Source organism: Pinus tabuliformis, chromosome 7 (genome assembly GCF_031772625.1).
Source record: "Pinus tabuliformis cultivar Carrire ecotype Pingquan chromosome 7, CPIR1, whole genome shotgun sequence".
NCBI lineage: Eukaryota > Viridiplantae > Streptophyta > Pinopsida > Pinales > Pinaceae > Pinus > Pinus tabuliformis.
Window position 1 is genome coordinate 1,564,525,529 of NC_142293.1, and position 18,867 is coordinate 1,564,544,395.

Sequence of the window (18,867 nt, forward strand, 5' to 3'; positions counted from 1 at the left end):
CTACATTACTAACATCGTCATGTCTAGGGTTTTGAATCGTAAGAGATTCTTGTTTGGGTGATTAATCATTAGATTGAATCTACCCTCATTATATCATTCATATGGAACCCTAAAAGGTTCTCTATAAAACCCTAACCTAAGGGTATGTCTATAGTTATGGAACCCTAGTCTACTTAGGGTTAATAATGAAGTCTAGAAATTCTATTATCTTGTTTAGAGTCTTGGTATTGTTATAATAATAATAAAAAACCCTAGTCCTTTAGGGTTTGCTATCCAAAGTTATGTATTGAATCCCTAGATCTTTAGGGTTTGATGAATTAGGGTTTATGAGCAAAACCCTTAAATTATCTATAGTAAGATCCTAGGAATAGTAAGAGTTCAGGGGTTTGTGGCAGTGTAGTGGGGGTTGCAGCAGTGCGAGAGGCACAAAGATGGTTGTAGCAGTGCAGAGAGGCACAAAGGTGTTGCAGTAGCGCAAAGGCCGTAGAGAGAGCACATGTTAGCAACAGAGGTATCTTCAACATCATGGGGCTTCTAGACTGACAAGGATGTCAGTGGTTGGGTAGATTAGTTACTTACTTTTCGGTAACTGAGTTGCAGTGCGGTAGTTAGCAGTAGTAGTGCTATGGGCAGCACGATGCAGCATGTTGAGAGAGAGTTGTAGTGCAGATGCAGTGTTGGGAGGAAGGACCAGCAACAACACGGATGCAGAGGGAGTTGCAGTACAGTTGTAGTAGTGGCAGTGGCAGAGCCATGGGCAGCAGTGCAGTGGATGTAGGGCAGCAAGCTCAACATCAACATAGGTACCGGTGCTGGAGGATTAGTGTGATGTTCAGTGGTGGAACATTATTAGAGCACATTCCTCGCTAAGAGAGAGTGTTGATTTGTGCTAGCATCGGATGTGCTCTAGCCATGAAAATTGGTGGAGAGGCTAAAGCCCATGAGATCTCCAAGACCCAGAAATGGTTTGGGGAAATTCCACCCAGTTAGAGAGATATTAAAATAATTAATATTTTTAATGGAGTTCTTAAGTCTAAACTTAGGAAAATTAAAATATTAATGGGTATTAATAAAAAACTGGGTGAGAATGTTTTAAATGACATGGATCAAGCCAAATCTAATCTTAGCCGTTGATTAGGGACTTAATCTCGGCCGTTGAAGACTCAACATGAAAAGTATAAGAGGAGGCTTGAGGGTCAGTTGGAGATACACCAAGATTGATCAGTCAGTTCGATTTTCTGGAGCGGGGTTTGTTGAGAAATCGTGTAAGTGATCTTAGTTGCAACGAGGGGCAGTGAGTACATAGCAAAGATAGAGATAGTACTAGAGGGTCAGCACAGTGATTGAGGAAGCTACGCAGAGCTAGCAGGAGCCACGCAGAGGCAGCGAGAGACTGCGCAGAGGCTAGTAGGGCTTGTGTGGGTGACACAGAAGGCCAGAGAGCTGACGTAGAGAGGCAGAGGGCTGACACAAGGGGTTCCAGTGCTACGCATAGGCTAGCAGGGTTGACGCAGAGCCTTGGAGAAGCGCGGGAAGGTTTTTCGTGGGGAAGACTAGTGTTGAGAAGTTGAATATCTGCTTCCGAGAAGAGGTATTACTACTAGATAGAAATCTCTGTTGGGTGAGCTAGTTTAGCACCCTAGTTGTATTCAATAAAGCTGCTTAATAATAAAACCCTTGAAACTGCTGCATTGGTTTTCCCAAGTTGGGTTTCTCCGGGGACGATTGTCCAAAAATAACGGTGTCCTTTGTTTGTTTGTCTATTATTTTAGTTGATGATCTATAAATGAGTTGAGACTGCATTTGTGTTTATTTTCAGTATTTATATGGTTAAATAACTTGTTAAGGAATAAACAAGTAGGTGAAATAAACCAGATAATGCAGGAATAATTTTTGACGTGTTAGACTTAGAAATGTCAACAATAATTTCTCTTGCTCTAAATTAGGCCCCTTCAAGGCCAAGTGAGCTAACTAGGGCTTGGTGCGAATCATTAGGAAAGGTGAATTTGTGGGATTGGAGAACCTAAACATCAAGGAGATAGCATTTTCCACAAAATCTATCCTCTTTTGGTGGGCATGCACTTCAATCTTGCCCATAATTTCTCTTGCCCTAGTTGTTTTCCTTAAGGGGGAACCCAAGTCTAGTTTTGCTTCAACTTAGGGGCTTCTTTGAAGGTTTAATGAGCCTTGGACTTGTTAATATAAATTGTTGGAAACCTTTTCTCCAAGCCCTGACCTTTGCTTATGCTAACAATCAACTCATTAATCAACCCCTAGGCCTTGTGCCTCATCAAATAGGCCTCAATCAAGAGAGTGAATTGCCTCCTATTGGTGCCTTGAACCTAAATTGTGTGTCTCTTGTAGAAAGCCCTATTGTGTCACCTTGTACCCTAACCTTAGAACATCCATTAGGTGACCTTCTCACGTACTGGGACTCCTCCTGTTACTTTTTGTAGCATCGGATGTGTTCTAGCCATGAAATTTGGTGGAGAGGCTAGAATACATGGGATCTCCAAGACCCAGAAATCGTTTTTGGAAATTCCACCTAGAAGTGACTTAATTAGATTATTAACCATTTTTTTATAATGTTTCCTAAGTCTAAACTTAGGAAAACTGGTTAATTAATCAGTATTAATTAAGTCAAGGTGAGAATCATCTAGAAACTCACATGGATCGATTCCAAGATGATCCTAGCCATCGATTAAGTTTTAAACCTGGCCATTAAAAATCCAACAGTGGATTATAAGAGGAAGTCGATGGGCAATTGGAGAAGATACTTTTGTAGTTCGATTTTTTTGGCAGATCGATTTCCAGAGAGCAACAACAGTTTCCGGAGAGCCAAAGATCAAAGCAGGGTCAGTGAGGGGCACATATAGTGATCCAGAGGAAGTTTTCCAGATCCGGAGAAGTAGCAACAAGGGGCCGAGTTATTCCTAGTAAGGTAGTGCAGAGGATTGTGCAGTTGCTTCAGAAGAGCAATTCGATTTTTCTAGAGAGAAATTCATTTTCAGTTCCAGAGGTCGGGCAGAGGGTCCAAAGTGCCAGAGAAGAGATTTCCTCAGCAGAGATAGGCAAAACGACTTCATCAGAAGCAGTTCAGAGGCTAGACGTCATAGGGTCTGTGCAGAGCAGCATAGAGGTTGACGTAGAGGGTCTAAGAGGATGAATTTCTGAAGAGAAGTTGCGTCGGGATTGCTTGTTGAGGAAGGGTAATTCCTTCAGATAATTTTGCCCATATTTTCTTGCTGTTTGGATTGCTAGTTGAACATCCATAGATTGTACTCAGATTTCACTATTGCATAAAAAAATAAAACCATCATGTGCTACACCAGTTTTCCCGCATCGCGTTTTCTCGGGGACTTTGGTCCAAAAACAACGGTGTTAGTTTTTGTGTGTGCACTAACATTTCTCAGTTCCGGCGCTATTTTATTTCTGCAGTTTTTTATTTGTGAAGGTTGCAGTGTGTTTATCTCGATGTTTCCATAGCAATAAACTGAATAATTAATTTATCAGTTAGAAGAAATAATACCAGTCGCTGCAATAAGATTGCAGTTTTTGGAATTTTCGCACGGTATCAGAGTGCGGTTGTTCACCTGGGAGCTCAGAGGCGAAAGAAGGAATTTCGTTGTTCAGTAAGAGCGACAGGGCTAAAATTCCTAGGAGCAGCTGAGTCCTTTGCTAGACAGGCTGAGTTACTTGAGGAAGTTCGTTTTTTCTAAGCAGAGAGGTAGAAAAATTCGATTTTCCAAATCGCGTGATTCTGGAGGCAGATGGAGCAACTCTAGTTTTTTGTTGGGCAGATTTCTGTTGACGCCGAGGGTTTTGCAACAATTTGCTAGAGCAGAACCAACGTTGGGTGGAAGAGAAAAAATCGCACAGCAGAGGGAAATTTTTTCTTAGGGAACCTCGAGTCTGAGAATTTCGAATTTCCAGCTACAGAATGGTAGTAGTAGCATGTGGGATCACACATTCTAGAAGGGAGTGCGAGTAGCAGAGCAACATCCAAGTACAGGGAAAGAGGGAGTTTTCGACATTATCAGAGATGGCCACAACAGGACTTAGAGATCAGGATAGGTTGGATGGCTCCTCTAACTATGTCATCTGGAAGGCTAGGATGCCCTTCCTGTTGGATGAATATAGCCCGAAGCTCTGCATAGACAACGTTGTGGCAGTTCCCTAGGAAGCGGATCAACTGAAGGAATATAGGAAGGAAATGGCACGTGCAAAGCGGTTGATCCTAGATGGAGTCCGAGACCATATAGTCTTACGCATAACTTTCAAGGACACTACCAAAGAGATGTTGGATGCTCTCGCCATGCTATATCAGAGCACTTTCAAGCACGGAAAGATGTTCCTGGAGGAGAAGCTGAGATGTATCAGGATGCAGAAGGGGGAAGGCATAGATCCCTTCCTTACCAGGATTCAGGAGGTTCGAGCCTAGCTATCAGTTGTTGGGGCAATGCCTCAACCCACAGAGCTAGTGCAATTGGCACTCAACATTGTCTCAGAGGATTGGCAGGTCTTTGTCCAAAGAATATTGGGCAAAGATAAGCTACCAAAGTGGGAAAAGATGTGGGCCGATTTGCAGGAGGAGGAGTTGAGACAAGATCTGTTAAAGAGCTCCCTCAGTGGCAGCAGTAGCAGCGGATCGAAGGTGGTGAAGGAGGAGGAAAATGTGGCCCTCGCATCTAAGGGTCCCAGTCAGGGGCAGGAAGAGCAGAGAAAGAAGAAGAAGGATCTATCAAAGGTCATGTGCTCAGGTGTGGTGAGATTAGTCACTACAGTGCCCAGTGTCCTCTCAGGAAGAAGGATAAGGAGGAGAAGCAGGTTCGATAGGCAGCTTCAATAGAGATCGATAGGTTGTCCTCTAGGTTGGAGGAAGACTTCGCAATGTTCGCTGATATACCTCCAAGAGTGAGGTGGGGAGATTTGGTACTGTAGTCCCAGAGAACTACAAAGATTGTGCAAGGTCCTTGAGAAGTCCACCTCATGGATCATTACCTGGATACAGGGGCCCACAGTATTCAGTAGCACGATGGATTAGTGACAGTTGATGCAGTTAGTACTAGAGTGACAGTTGCCGACAAGTAGTAGTTAGAGGTTGGGGAGCGTAGTGCAGCATTGACAACAGAGCAGGTGACTCAGTGCAGAGTTGGAAACAACGCAGATTCTTCAGTGACAGTGCAGATGCTAGTAGCAGTCAAAGACTCAAGAGATAGATGCATCATACTGAACACAGTTGATTCGGTATTTTGGATGATTTTTAGTTGCAGATGTTGCAGTTGCAACGAAAACAGATGAGAGGAAGTTGCAATGCAGATGCAGTGTTGGTAGTGTTAGCAGTAGCACAAATGCAACATCAGAGTTGCGCAGTAGTTGGTGGGCAGCAACAACGTAACATAGATAATACAGAGACAAAGTGTTGTAGCAGGGTGTGCAATACTAGAACACATTCCTCGCAAAGAGGGAGTGTTAGTTTTTGTAGCATCAGTTGTGTTCTAGCCATGAAATTTGGTGGAGAGGCTAGAATACATGAGATCTCCGAGACCCAGAAATCGTTTATGGAAATTCTACCTAGAAGTGACTTAATTAGATTATTAACCAATTTTTTAATGTTTCCTAAGTCTAAACTTAGGAAAATTGGTTAATTAATCAGTATTAATTAATTCAAGGTGAGAATCATCTAGAAACTCACACTGATCGATTCCAAGATGATCCTAGCCATCGATTAAGTTTTAATCTTGGCCGTTGAAGCTCCAACAGTGGATTATATGAGGAAGTCGATGGGCACTTAGAGAAGACACTTCTGTAGTTCGATTTTCTTGATAGATCGATTTCTAGAGAGTAGCAACAGTTTCCGGAGAGCCAAAGATTGAATTGGGGTCAGTGAGGGGCAGCGATAGTGATCCAGAGAGGCAACAACAAGGGGCCGAGTTATTCCCAATAAGGCAGCGCAGAGGACTGCGCAGTTGCTTTAGAAGAACAACTCGATTTTGCTGGAGAGAAATTCATTTTTAGTTCGAGAGGCAGGGCAGAGGGTCCAGAGTGCCAGAGAAGTGATTTCCTCAGTAGAGATAGGCATAACGACTTCATCAGAGGCAGTTCAGAGGCTAGACGTCATAGGGTCTGCGCAAAGGCTGACGTGGAGGGTCCAGGAGGACGAATTTCTCAAGAGAAGTTGTGCCGGGATTGTTTGTGGAGGAAGGGTAATTCCTTTAGTTAGTTTTGCCTAGATTTTCTTGCTGTTTGGATTGCCAATTGAGCATCCATATATTGTACTCAGATTTCACTGCTGCATAATAAAATAGAACCCTCATCTGCTACACTAGTTTTCCTGCATTGGGTTTTTCTGAGGACTTTTGTCCAAAAACAACGGTGTTAATTTTTATGTGTGTGTGCTAGCATTTCTCAGTTCCAACGCTATTTTATTTTTGCAGTTTTTTATTTGTGAAGGTTGCAGTGTGTTTATTTCAATGTTGTTGTAGCAATAAACCAAATAATTAATTTATCAGTTAGAAGAAATAATACCAATTGCTGCAATAGGATTCCAGTTTTTGGAATTTTCACACCACCCCTCGATGAAATCCGTAGGGCAGGGGGTTTTGGTTGTGGTGACAGTGGGCCAATACCTCATTATTGTCTCTTGGTCTAGTGCTAGCATGTAAGGTTCCCCTCTCCAAGGCTTACTAGATTTTCCAGCAAAAGGTATCATTGTCCGACCCCCATGCACACGTAGACATTCGATGCACTCACTCGGGATCCGTTTAGGACAACTCGGAGTTGGTTATCATAGACTCCGAGTGGACACTAACCACCATATACCACGATTTGATAGGATCTTCCTGATCTGTCACCTAAAGGAGTCAAATACAGAGCAACAACTCATTTTTAGGTGCCCCCTATACTATGAGATTAGAGGACACTTCCATTTCCTCTATAGAGATTCAGGGGGCTCCCTTTATACCTTCTTCTGATATCTCGATTAGAGATGCTTATCCCTCTTTGCCAGGGAGATATTTAGACACATATATCGAGCCCTACATATGCTACATTGCATGGGGATGACTCGGACGATTACATTATACTTTCAGGCGGATACCATAGATCGAAGTGATAAGCGACAAGTTTAGTTCCAGAGTACTTCAGATAGTGGAGTAGTGATATGTCGGGTCTCCTCTCAGCCCCCCACTATGTGAAAATTCCTACACTCGAAGGAACCCCTACTGCATCAAACCTGAATCTACTTCACCTACTTGATTTTTAAATTACATTCATCGAGTTATTCTTTTGAATACTGAAGCAAATTACTTATGCAAACTACACTAATTAAATATTTGATCTCATGAAACAGAAAAAAGAGCAAAGAACAAGATACATAGCACACACTTATTTTTGGACACAATAGTCCCCAGAAAAACCCAATGCAGGAAAATTGGTGCAACAATTTTGAGGGTTTATTATTATGCAGGAGAAATATCTGAATACGAGCTCATCTAGCAATCCTTTACAGAGAAAATACTGGCGAAAAATCTGAGTGAGTTTTACCTCACTTCACCCTACAAAATTCCGACTGATCTGGCACAAGACTGGCTAATCCTCGCTATTTCTGCGCTGGCTCTGTGTCAGCCCTGCGTTACCTTCTCTATCGTCTGCATCAGCTCTTCCGGTTGTTCCGGCAGTTTTGACAGTTCCAACAGTTCCGGATTCTGTGTGACAGGCAACTTTTCTGCATCAGCTCTCCTGGCTACTGCACTGCCTCTGCGTCAACTCTACCAATTGTTCCGACAGTTCCCGACAGTTCCCAATAGTTTCTGTTGTTCCGGGAGTTCGGGATTCTGCGTGACAGACAACTTTTCTGTGTGAGCTCTCCCAGCTACTGCGCTGCCTCTGCGTCATCTCTCCCGGCTGTTCCGGTAGTTCCCGACATTTCCGACAGTTCCAGATTCTGCGTGATAGGCAACTTTTCTGCATCAGCTCTATCGGCTACTGCGCTGCCTCTCTGCAAAATCTCTTTGTCTCTCTGTCAGTATTCTTCGGAATGTCCTTCTCCCGAATTCTCTCTGCCCCTCAGCTGCAAGATCTCCCCAATCGATTTTCCTCTTGAGAACTTCTCACCTCAGAAAATTGATTTCCTCAATCTCTTTGTGTGTGTTTTCAAATGAACCCCAAGCCTCCATTTTATACTTTTCCTGTTGAGTCTTCAACGGCCGAGATTAAGTCTCTAATCAATGGCTAAGATTAAAACATGACTTGATCTGCCTTCTAGATCATTCTCACCCATATTTTGATTAATACCCATTAATATTTTAATTTTCCTAAGTTTAGACTTAGGAACCCCATTAAAAATATTAATTATTTTAATAAAATACAATCCGGGTGGAATTTCACCAAACGGTTTCTGGTTATTTAGAACTCATTTGCCTTAGCATCTCCACCAATTTTCAAGGCTAGGGCACTTCCGATGCTACCAAAAACTAACACAATAGAGGAGGCTAACCAATATCCTTGAGACTGATTTGACGGTGCCGAATAGCACATCAATTTATGCACCTCCATACCACTAGAGGGATCAGTTCTAGGCGGATCTAGAGTAAGGCACCCTCCTCCCCCGACAAATTCCTTTCCAGCCGCAGTGGAGTAGCCAGAGACTTATCTAGAGAATTTTCCATTCGGTCTTGGATGTTAGGAGTATCCCTCGCCCCTTCCTTCCCCCCAGGATTTATGTGGCTAGATTCCTAGATAGCTCCAGAGGACTTAGATAGTCAAACAACGCCTTTGTTCCCTGTAACACCCCCTCCTAGGTCTACCCAAAGTAACCATGACAACTGGGGTAAACATGAGACAAGAGGCTACTATGATCAGATTCGACCTCCTATGTGACCTTAAGGAAGTGGAATCGATGGAACATCACACACAGTCATCCAACATCATCAACAGAACCCTTGGGAGACAAGTCAGCGACTCCGAAAACCTGTCCTTGGGTCCCACTCCTATTCTGGATCTCTTAGACCATATTCGCTCTCATGCTATGGGCAAGGGAGCGACCAACAACCTAAAGTCGCTCTCACAGGCCTGCCTGCTAGCGATTGTGGACCAAAATTGCACATTCTATGCCAGTGACCCTGAGATTTAAGCCACTTTTCTAGCCCAGAATCCCGGCCTCTGCCCAGAACTTGCTACAACCTTTAGAATTCATTAAGGACATGATAACAATGTTGATCAATCAAAATCAACCTCAGGACTAGGCCTGAGCATCCCCAACCAGGACTGACATTCTGTCAAACACTTGACATCAATGCAACCTATAGGTTTAGGATACAAGACAGAGCATAAATGATTGAAACAACTTATGAAACATAACCAGAAGGATCACCTCCTTCTCCATTGAACTACTACATCATCAATTAGGTCTTGCATCCATCCATTTAACAGTTACAAGTAAATACATGAAATAACCATGACATGAACCAGTCATTTAACCATGCTTATAACCAACATAAAACCATGTAAATATCAGAGATAAGACAACCATTAAATCCACATATAAATCAGTGCAAAAGTAAGAGAAATTAGCTTTTATTAATCATAGGCGAATCCGACCAGGTTTAAGACTTCCACGTACCACCCGACCGAGAGATGGATGAACCAAATCTCTCTTTTGGCCAGTCACCACCATGCCATATACCAAGCATGAATGTGGGATCTCATAGAACGACCAATCCAAAAACAACCAAGGGAATCCATAGGTTAAACCATTTCCACCCTCATCAAACCGTGATCACACCAAAACCAGTGCTCCGATCACAACCGAACAGAACTTGGAATGCCATCCGAAATCCATCACTATCCTTGAGGAATTTTCCATCTCCTTGTCTCTCAGGCTTTACTGCAATCCAAACCCAGATCACTAGGCCCTAAACCGATACATCTCCCTCAGGCTTTACCGTGTATCCCGCCAAAATTGGTCAAGGGATTCCTAGGCCTTTGGGAATGGAACTTGAGACCACCTACGCCCCAGATTCCGAAATCCATCCGGCAAACCAAAGCTCAAAAACCGAAATAAACATCCCAACATACCATGGCATTTGGAAAAAGACAAGGCTAGGTTGAAAAGCACTGTCATAACTCGATAAAACCATGCCACTGACAGCAAGAGAACCATACACCAGCATGCAAAGCCATGCATGTCCAAACCAGCTAGGAAATTGCACATGCAAAAGGTTACCTGCAAGTGTTTCTGCTGAAGTTGCTTGATCCTACTTTCCTTTCCTTGATCCTTTCTTTCCTTCCTTTCCTTTTTCTTGCTTTTCCTTCCTTAATCCAAAGTTAGAGTGCTCCAAGAAAACTCTAAGTGACCAAGAGAGAGAGAGAGAGAGAGAGAGAATAATGAGAGAGCTCCAAACTTGAACTTGACAAAAGCTATGAATTGATCCTCAGAAGCGTTTTATGATTGAGGCCTCTATTTTCTTCATTTTCCATTATTTTCCTTCAATTTCCTCCTCACATGCAACCTATGACCTTTTACCTTACTTTTCTCCTAATTTCTTTCATTTCATAAATAAATGTGCCAAAATTCCCTTTAATGCCTTTGCCTTAGCCTTTGCCAATTTTCTTTATCCAAAACATATCCAGTGATGCCCACTAGGATATCTTTGCCCAACATTCAGCTTGGAATAAGTGTCCCTTAACCATGGTCTTATTTTGTCTTTATTAACTTTTATTACATGAAATTTTCACCAGGGCTGTTACATTGCCCTCCTCATCGTCGATTATTAGAGTTGGGCATTCTTAACATCATGGACCTCATGTTCAGTGCTCTCTCTCTCCATGGGCTCTTCACCAGGGCACTGATACTGTTTTATACATGTTCATGTTCACGAGGATGTCTTATTGTTTGTATTTTTCATTACTTCATTTTGCATATAGTTTTTGTTTTAGATTTAACTTTTCTAGGAGTGGCATTTGCACTCCCACATTGTACTCGTATTGGATTTATCCTCTAGTCCCATTGACCTACTTTTGTGGTCATTTGTTGGACATCAATAAATTTATCATATCTTATCTCACATGCACATTTGAATGAGTCTATTCCATCCCGTAAGAAGCCCGTAAGAAGGAAAGGGTCAATAAATTTGATGGCTTTCCTACAGCATTATTATTAGTAGTGCACAAAATCTCCTTGCTGGTGTAAGATGAAGGTTATCCCTCTAACATATCTATTTGCTGACATCTTGACTTTTATCATACTGGATTTATTCCAACAAAAGTGTGATTTCCTTTATATGAGGAATAAGTTCTTAGCAAAATGTATACCGTGCAATGGTTTTGACTATTAGAGGACTCAACAAGCACTCAAAACACCCATTGAGCCAACTTGATTTGTTGCCAACATAAGCTAGGGATACATGCTTGGTCAAAACTTGGCGAGCACTCAATCAACAAGTATAAGAAAACTTAAAGTTTGTACTAGGAACTCAACATGTCCCTACTAGGAAATTCTCTCAGTTTTTATTTTGTGGAAGTTTGCATATTTTTCAGGCTATTATTTGTTAAGTTTTATGTCAAGTTTTTTTTTAGTCCAATTCACACTCTTGGACTGTGGCTCTGTCAATTCCTTCATGAGTCCCTGTTGTTTGACCATTGAGTTTAGTTCCAATTAGATGTTTATATAATTATTCATATGTTATGCTTCTATTATTCTTTATAAATAATCAACTAACTTTAATTACTTGTTTATTGTGAATACTTTGAATTTGGGTATAGTTAAATATTCTATATGATTATGCATATGTTGTGTGTCTATTTTTCTTTTTAAAGAATCAAATAAGTTTGACTATTTGTTTATTGTGAATACTTGTATCTTGTAGGAAGGCCCTATAAGGGTAGAAGTCTCTACAACTGGAGCCATGTCAACAATATCAAAGATCATTCGAATGGTGAGAATTGAAGATTTCTTTGTTAGTCACGTGTATTAATGTAATGATCGCATTGCACCCATATAATTCTTAAAAATAAGGAAACTTTTAGCTTTACTTAAAATTGAATTTCATATCAAGCGTTATAGATGCTCCCCAAAATATTCCGTTTGAGTTACAGATGCTCCCCAAATATTCTTAGCACAGAACAAAAGTTTAATTTTGATATGTGTAAGTTTTCAATCTTCTTAAGCTCTAATATGTTTTTTTTCTATACCTATGCTCTAATAACCACGCAAAAGGTTATGAAGGAGCATTGTTGCATGGGAGTACTCCTCCCTCTCCCGTAGACCTCTTAGAAGTGTGCTTCAGATGGAAGTGCACTACAGAAGAAGCACGTTTTCGACTTGGGAAGAGGTGCTCCCAAGAGTGCTCCTGAATGCTCTAGAGTGCTCCAAAGAATGCTCCCCATATAGGGTAAAATACACTGAAGTCTTTTCATTTTCTTCGTTTTGTTTTGAAATAATACTTAGTATATTCACATAAATATATTTATATCAGCAAAGTAAAAAACATAGGGTGGAAGCATATATACAATAGCACTTATACGTCTTCCTTAATGCGATTAAAGCAGAAATGAAGTCTGAATATGCATTAGGCTCTAACAACTTGGCATCTTTGATAGCAAGAAAACTTTAGCCAAGAGTTACAGGTGTACCTCATCTCTCTACATATGACAGAAAGCTAACAAAGTGCCTGATCTCATTATCAGAAACAAATTTACATCGAAGATTTTAGAGGACAAACACTGCAGAAATCCTCATATGGTGCCAAATGCTACTAGAAGAAGAGAAAACCAAAGCCCCAGAGTCACCAAAAATAATTGCATGCCAATGAACTCTCCCTTGAAGAAGAGCCAAATGCCATGTATGCACATGGTCCAATAGTTCCACAAAAACTGACAATCATGCAACATATGCTTCTCCATTTAAGTATTGCTGCAAATAAGGTAGATGCCATTAGAGAGGGCACTTTTTTCCAATCAAGCCTTGGATGGAAGGGCATAATAGATTACCAAACATGCAAGCACATGTAGATTATATGATGCCTACTACACATAGATCCTCTGCAGTGCACCCTGTTGCCGCCTAAATCCACACTTAGGATTATTGTGAAGAAAATCTCTAACTCCACTTGGTGTGGCCCTCGAGGCAAGTTTCGAGTGGAGGATGTCACTCAATTCTCAACTTGTTAAGTTATGGTATGTTCTATGCTTATAACAGTTTACTTCTTTTTCTTATTATATTTCACAGATTAGCAATCACATGTACAGAAAGTAAAGTGCAAATAGAACATTAAACGATTGACAGAAAACAAGCCAAGACAAGAGACATAAGATGTGGCGGCTAGCCAGGGACAAACCCCACAATGTGTGGGGAAACCATTTGATCAAATCTTCTTTTATCTTCAATAATTCAGCAAAGAGAAATAGTACAATAAATCTGATTTATATCGGCAGTAGCAAACCCTAGATCAACAACATCAGCATTAGCGGCTTCATCATCAAAACTAGGGCAGTCGATATCTCAAAAATCGACTGTCGGATCGGTGTGATTCCACCACCAAAAGTTGCAGCGTACAGAGGAGGTTCAGATGAACCTACAGTGCAGTTCAAATGAGGAGATCTTTTGGTCCACGCAGGTCAAACTTCACTTCTGCAGTTGCGGCTTCAGTTTCAGCAGCTTCCTTCAAACTAGGGCAGTCGATATCTCGCAAACCGTCCGTCGGATTGACTTGATTCCAGCACCAAAAGTTGCAGCCTTCTTAGGAGGTTCAGATGAACCTACAACACAGTTCAGATGAGGAGATATTTTGGTCCACACAGGTCAAACTTCATTTCTGCAGTTGCAGCTTCAGTTTCAGCAGTTTCCTTCAAACTAGGGCAGTTGATATCTCGCAAACCGTCCGTTGGATTGACTTGATTCTACCACCAAAAGTTGCAGCCTTCAGAGGAGGTTCGGATGAACCTATAGTGCAGATCAGAAGAGGAGGTTTGATGGTCCACGCTGGTTAAAGCTTGGATCTGCAATTGCAGCTTTCGGCTTCACATGTGTGAGAGAGAGACCCTTTTCTGCGCAGTAGAGAAGAGACTCTTTTCTGCGCAGTAGAGAGAGAGAGATGTGATGAGATGAGTGAGTGAGTGCAAATGAGGAAAAGTCCTCTTGTATTTATAGACAACTAATGATGTTTGAATAGATGCGACTGTTGGGCTTTTGAGGCTACATGAGTTGTAGGTCGGCTTGATAATAATTCCATAATCAAAATAAATTCATATCTCCATGAATACTTATCGGAATCGAATGATCTTTAGATCAATCCTACACCTCTCGATGAGAGGAATCTAATGAACATATTATCAGCCATGAATAAGACGACCCACATGAAGTTTGACCCTAGTTGCCAATTTTAACACTCCCTCTCAACTAGGGAGAACTTCATCTGCAATTTGTCTGTCGGTCGCTACTATTCATCCATCAAATGCACTGCCCTGTACAACTTGCCCCTTGCCCTGCTCTGCTCTATTTTTCTTGTTCTGCCCTGTACTGCTCTGTACAACTTTGCTATGTTATGCTCTCCTCTGCTTTGTTCTGTTCTGTTATGCTTTTGTCCGAATTATGAAGAAGAAGAAATGGTCGAGGATGTATCATACTGACTCAAAAGTCAGTCTCAGAGTATGTACCACTGGTCCCAAACCAGTCTCAACCAACCCGAAGTCAGCGTCATAGTGAGTACAACTCGTACCACTGGTCCCAGACCAGTAACATCCTCCATTGACTCAAAGTCAGTCTCAGAGTGTGTACCACTGGTCCCAGACCAGTCTCAACCAACCTGAAGTCAGCGTCATAGTGAGTACAACTCCTACCACTGGTCCCAGACCAGTAACATCCTCCACTGACTCAAAGTCAGTCTCAGAGTGCATACCATTGGTCCCAGACCAGTAACAACCGACCCGAAGTCACTGTCATAGAATGTACCACTCCTACCACTGGTCCCAGACCAGTATCATTGATCCCAGATCAATGGAGATCATCCTAGCGCAGGGAGTATGGTAGATACAACGATGCATCCATTGGTACTACTATGGTCCCTAACTTCATTTCCCTGCTCATTGATCAGATGAAAGGTACTTCCCATGAGTCTCAGACTGCATGGGTAGGATGTCTCGGCAGGAGAACTTAATCAATCTCGTCCTCACAGGAGAACACATCAATCCTGCTACAATCGCCATGGAGAACACATCAATCTAGGCCGCCATGGAGAACACATCAATCCAGGCCTCACAGGAGAACACATCAATCTTGCTACAATCGCCATGGAGAACACATCAATCCAGGCCTCACAGGAGAACACATCAATCCTGCTACAATCGCCATGGAGAACACATCAATCTAGGCCGCCATGGAGAACACATCAATCCAGGCCTCACAGGAGAACACATCAATCCAGGCCTCACAGGAGAACTAATCATCCTGCTACACAGGAGAGCGAATCATCCTGTTCCACGAGACAGCGAATCATCTTGTCCCACAAGAGAGCGAATCATCTTGTTCCATTGCGCACCACTAGGGGAGGGTGAGTCACCCTGTGGTCATATGTTGCTCTAGTAAGAACCGCAAGCCCTCAGAGCTCCCAGAGCTCAATGTATGCAACATGCAGGACCTTTGTACAAGGGTTTCTTGACGACTCCAAGTCGTTTGGGAAAATCACAGATTAGATCTTTCCTCGGGGCTTTGACAAGGTGTATCGACCTGTACATCATCTTAATGCGATGGAGCCTCCTTGCTCATCGAATTACCATATCCCAAATGATGTCTATCTGCGGGAGCAATCGACGAATATGGGATTCCTCAATAATCGAATCCCACCTCTGGTTGTTACAGAGAATCATAGTGGTATGTGTTCAAACAACTCACTTAAGAGCTTCCCAACCAGGCAGCTTCATACGAGATCATACTCGTAGATATGTATCTGGTCTCGGCGGTGCTTATAGCAACTGACTTCTGCTTCCTGCTCATCCATTATATCGAAGCAGAATCCAAAGAGAAACAGCACTAAAAGTGCTCCAGTGATCCTCCACACTACCTGCCTAATCGGCATTCGAATAATCATGTAGTTTCATATTTCCGGTAGTGTATCTCAATCCATGAGAGATTGTGTCTTGAAGACATCTCAGAAGATTCTTGGCACCAATCTAGTGAGGCTCAACCAAATATGAGCTCACAATGCTAACTGCAAAACATATGTTCGGACGGAGGTTCACCAAGAACATCAACGCGAATGAGTTTTTGAAACTCAGAGGCATTTCCCAAATCTGGTTCGACATCACTACCATATAACTTTTGAAAGTTAAGATCCTCGAGGTAGTCACAGGCTTGCAGTCCATCATACCAAATCTTTTCAGAATCTTCACCACATATTTTCCTTGAGATAGGAAAATTTCCCTTGGCTTCTGCCACACTTCAAGTCCTTGGTTCTTCATTTCAAATTCAGAAGCCAACTCCCTCTTACATTTGTGAATGAGAGAGTATGCACCTGTTAGGAAGAGGTCATCCACATACAACACCAGTATGAGAGGCTTGTCATCTTCAACCTTAAAGTAAAGGTTAGGATCGGCTTCACTCCTAGTGAATCCCAGCTTCATCAAGTAGCTATCGATCCTCTCATACCATGCTCAGGGTGCTTGCTTCAGCCCATAGAGAGCCTTCTTCAACCTGCATACATGAGATTTTCAATCATAAATCTCAAATCCTTCGGGTTGCTTCACATAGACCTCTTCTTTGATCGAACCATGCAAGAACGCGGTCTTAACATCCATCTGATGTAGGTTCCATCCTAGTGAAGTGGCAAGGGCTATGATCGAGCGGATGGTCATATATCTGGCAATAGGTGAAAATATCTCATCATAGTCTATACCTTCCTTCTGGGAGAAACCACGAGCAACAAAACGAGCCTTATACTTTTCCGTACTTCCATCCGCTGCATGATTTATCTTGTAAAGCCATTTGGAAGTAACAACTGTCTTGTCATGGGGTCTGGGAACTACTTCCCAGACATCATTCTTCATAATAGACTCATATTCTTTGGTCATAGCATCCTTCCATACTTGATGCTTGACGGCATCTGAGAATGATGAAGGCTCATTTTGTATGATCGTGCTCATGATGGTCAGGTATCCCTGATACTTGTTAGGTTTCTTACTTTCACGGAAGGTTTCTCGGGGTGCAGCATGTCCTTCAACATCATCAAGTAGCCCCCTAAGCCATGAAGGCCTCTTCCTAGAAAAGGAAGGCTCATGTGGAGGAGGATCAATCAGATCCATGGGTTCTTCTACATCAGGCATTGATTCATCATCCTTTTCTTTCGGTTCCCTGGTGTCGGCTTCTAGAGAGCTCCTCAAAGTCGGAAGATTGTCCACCTTGCTGAGAGCCATATCTTCGTCAAAGGTGACATCATGACTAATCCCAACTTCCCTTTGACCAGCTACATAGATTCTATAGCCTTTAGTATTTTCACCATAGCCCACGAAAATTCCTTTCTTTCCAGATACACCCAATTTATTTCTTTTTTCTTTCGGCACATGAAAATATACAAGGCTTCCAAAAATTCTAAAATGAGAAATATCAGGTTTCTTACCGGTGAACATTTCTTCAGGAGTCTTGGAACCCAATGCTTGATGAGGGCATCGATTTTGTACATATACGGTGGTGTTTGTAGCTTCAGCCCATAGAAACTTCGGAAGTCTTTGATCATGTAGCATGGCCCGGACAGCTTCCATAATCATGTGGTTCTTCCTTTCCGCCACACCATTCTATTCAGGAGTATATGGTGTAGTAGTTTCCCTCTTGATGCCAGCGTCGGATATGTCTGAGTGAACTAGTTGTAATATATCAGAGGTCTTGCTTTGACTTGAGGGGAATGGTCCCCTTTTGAGCTTTCCTTTGGCACATCCCGGACATACACCTTCTTTCTCTACTTGGAATTCGGGCATCCCTGTTACCATCTGTCTTACATCGGGTAGAGCTTTGTAATGAAGGTGGGCAAACCTCCGATGCCAAAGTTTGGACTGAAGAGTTGTGTCACAAGACATGATACCTAGCGGACTTCCACTGACCTGATATAAAGAATCAACTCGAAACCCAAGAGTAAAGGCATCTTTAACATTATTTTTCGATAGACGTACCTTGCCATTGCTTGAAGGTTACCTTGTAGCCGTTGTCTTCCATTGCCGATATGGAAACCAGGTTCTTTCGGAGGTCAGGTGCATTTAATACATCATGGAATTTCTAGCCTTTTTGAATGGTTGTCCTCTTCCTTGATTTCCAGCATTCCTTTTACCTTTGCTATTGAGTTTTCCATCCCTTCGATTACCATGAGAGGGATTTTGATCATCGTCCCGGTGAGTCCTTTCTATCAGGGCACTCCCTTGCATAGTGACCTGCTTTATCGCAGATGTAACATTGTCCTTTTCTTCCACCCTTAGGTCCAGCCTTTCCTTTTGATTTAGTCCTGGAATTATTTCTTTTCTTAGCATGAGAAGAAAAGGCAGCAGGAGGACCTTTAGGCATGGGAATTTCTTGCTCTTCTACCCTTGTTTCTTCTTGAATGCATCTAGCCATTAATTCCTCGAAACCAATTATTATATTATTGTTCAGAAGAGTAGTCCTAAACATGTACCATTCGGATGGTAATCCTCCAAGAGTCGTGAGTGCCATTTCCCTGTCAGTAATAGCCTCCCCAATAGATAGGAGATTGTTCTTGATCTCGGTGATTCTTAAGAAGTATGCTTGCATACTTTCATCTTTATCCTTCTTGATTTCCCTCCGTTTATTTCTAAGAAACAAAACTTGATTTGCATCATTGACTTTAAATAAACTCACTAGTCTATCGTAGA

General features: G+C 42.2%; 1 protein-coding gene across 2 annotated transcripts in view; it reads left to right on the forward strand.

Annotated features, from left to right (window-relative positions):
* Nucleotides 1-18,867, forward strand: part of LOC149254022 (copper-transporting ATPase PAA2, chloroplastic) — a 407,965-nt gene that overhangs the window by 122,265 nt on the left and 266,833 nt on the right. For both annotated transcript variants that reach the window (XM_089460050.1, XM_089460049.1), the window contains one exon: nucleotides 11,868-11,936. In XM_089460050.1, coding sequence (XP_089316176.1) covers nucleotides 11,868-11,936 — 69 coding nt within the window. The remainder of the gene's footprint in view (nucleotides 1-11,867; nucleotides 11,937-18,867) is intronic.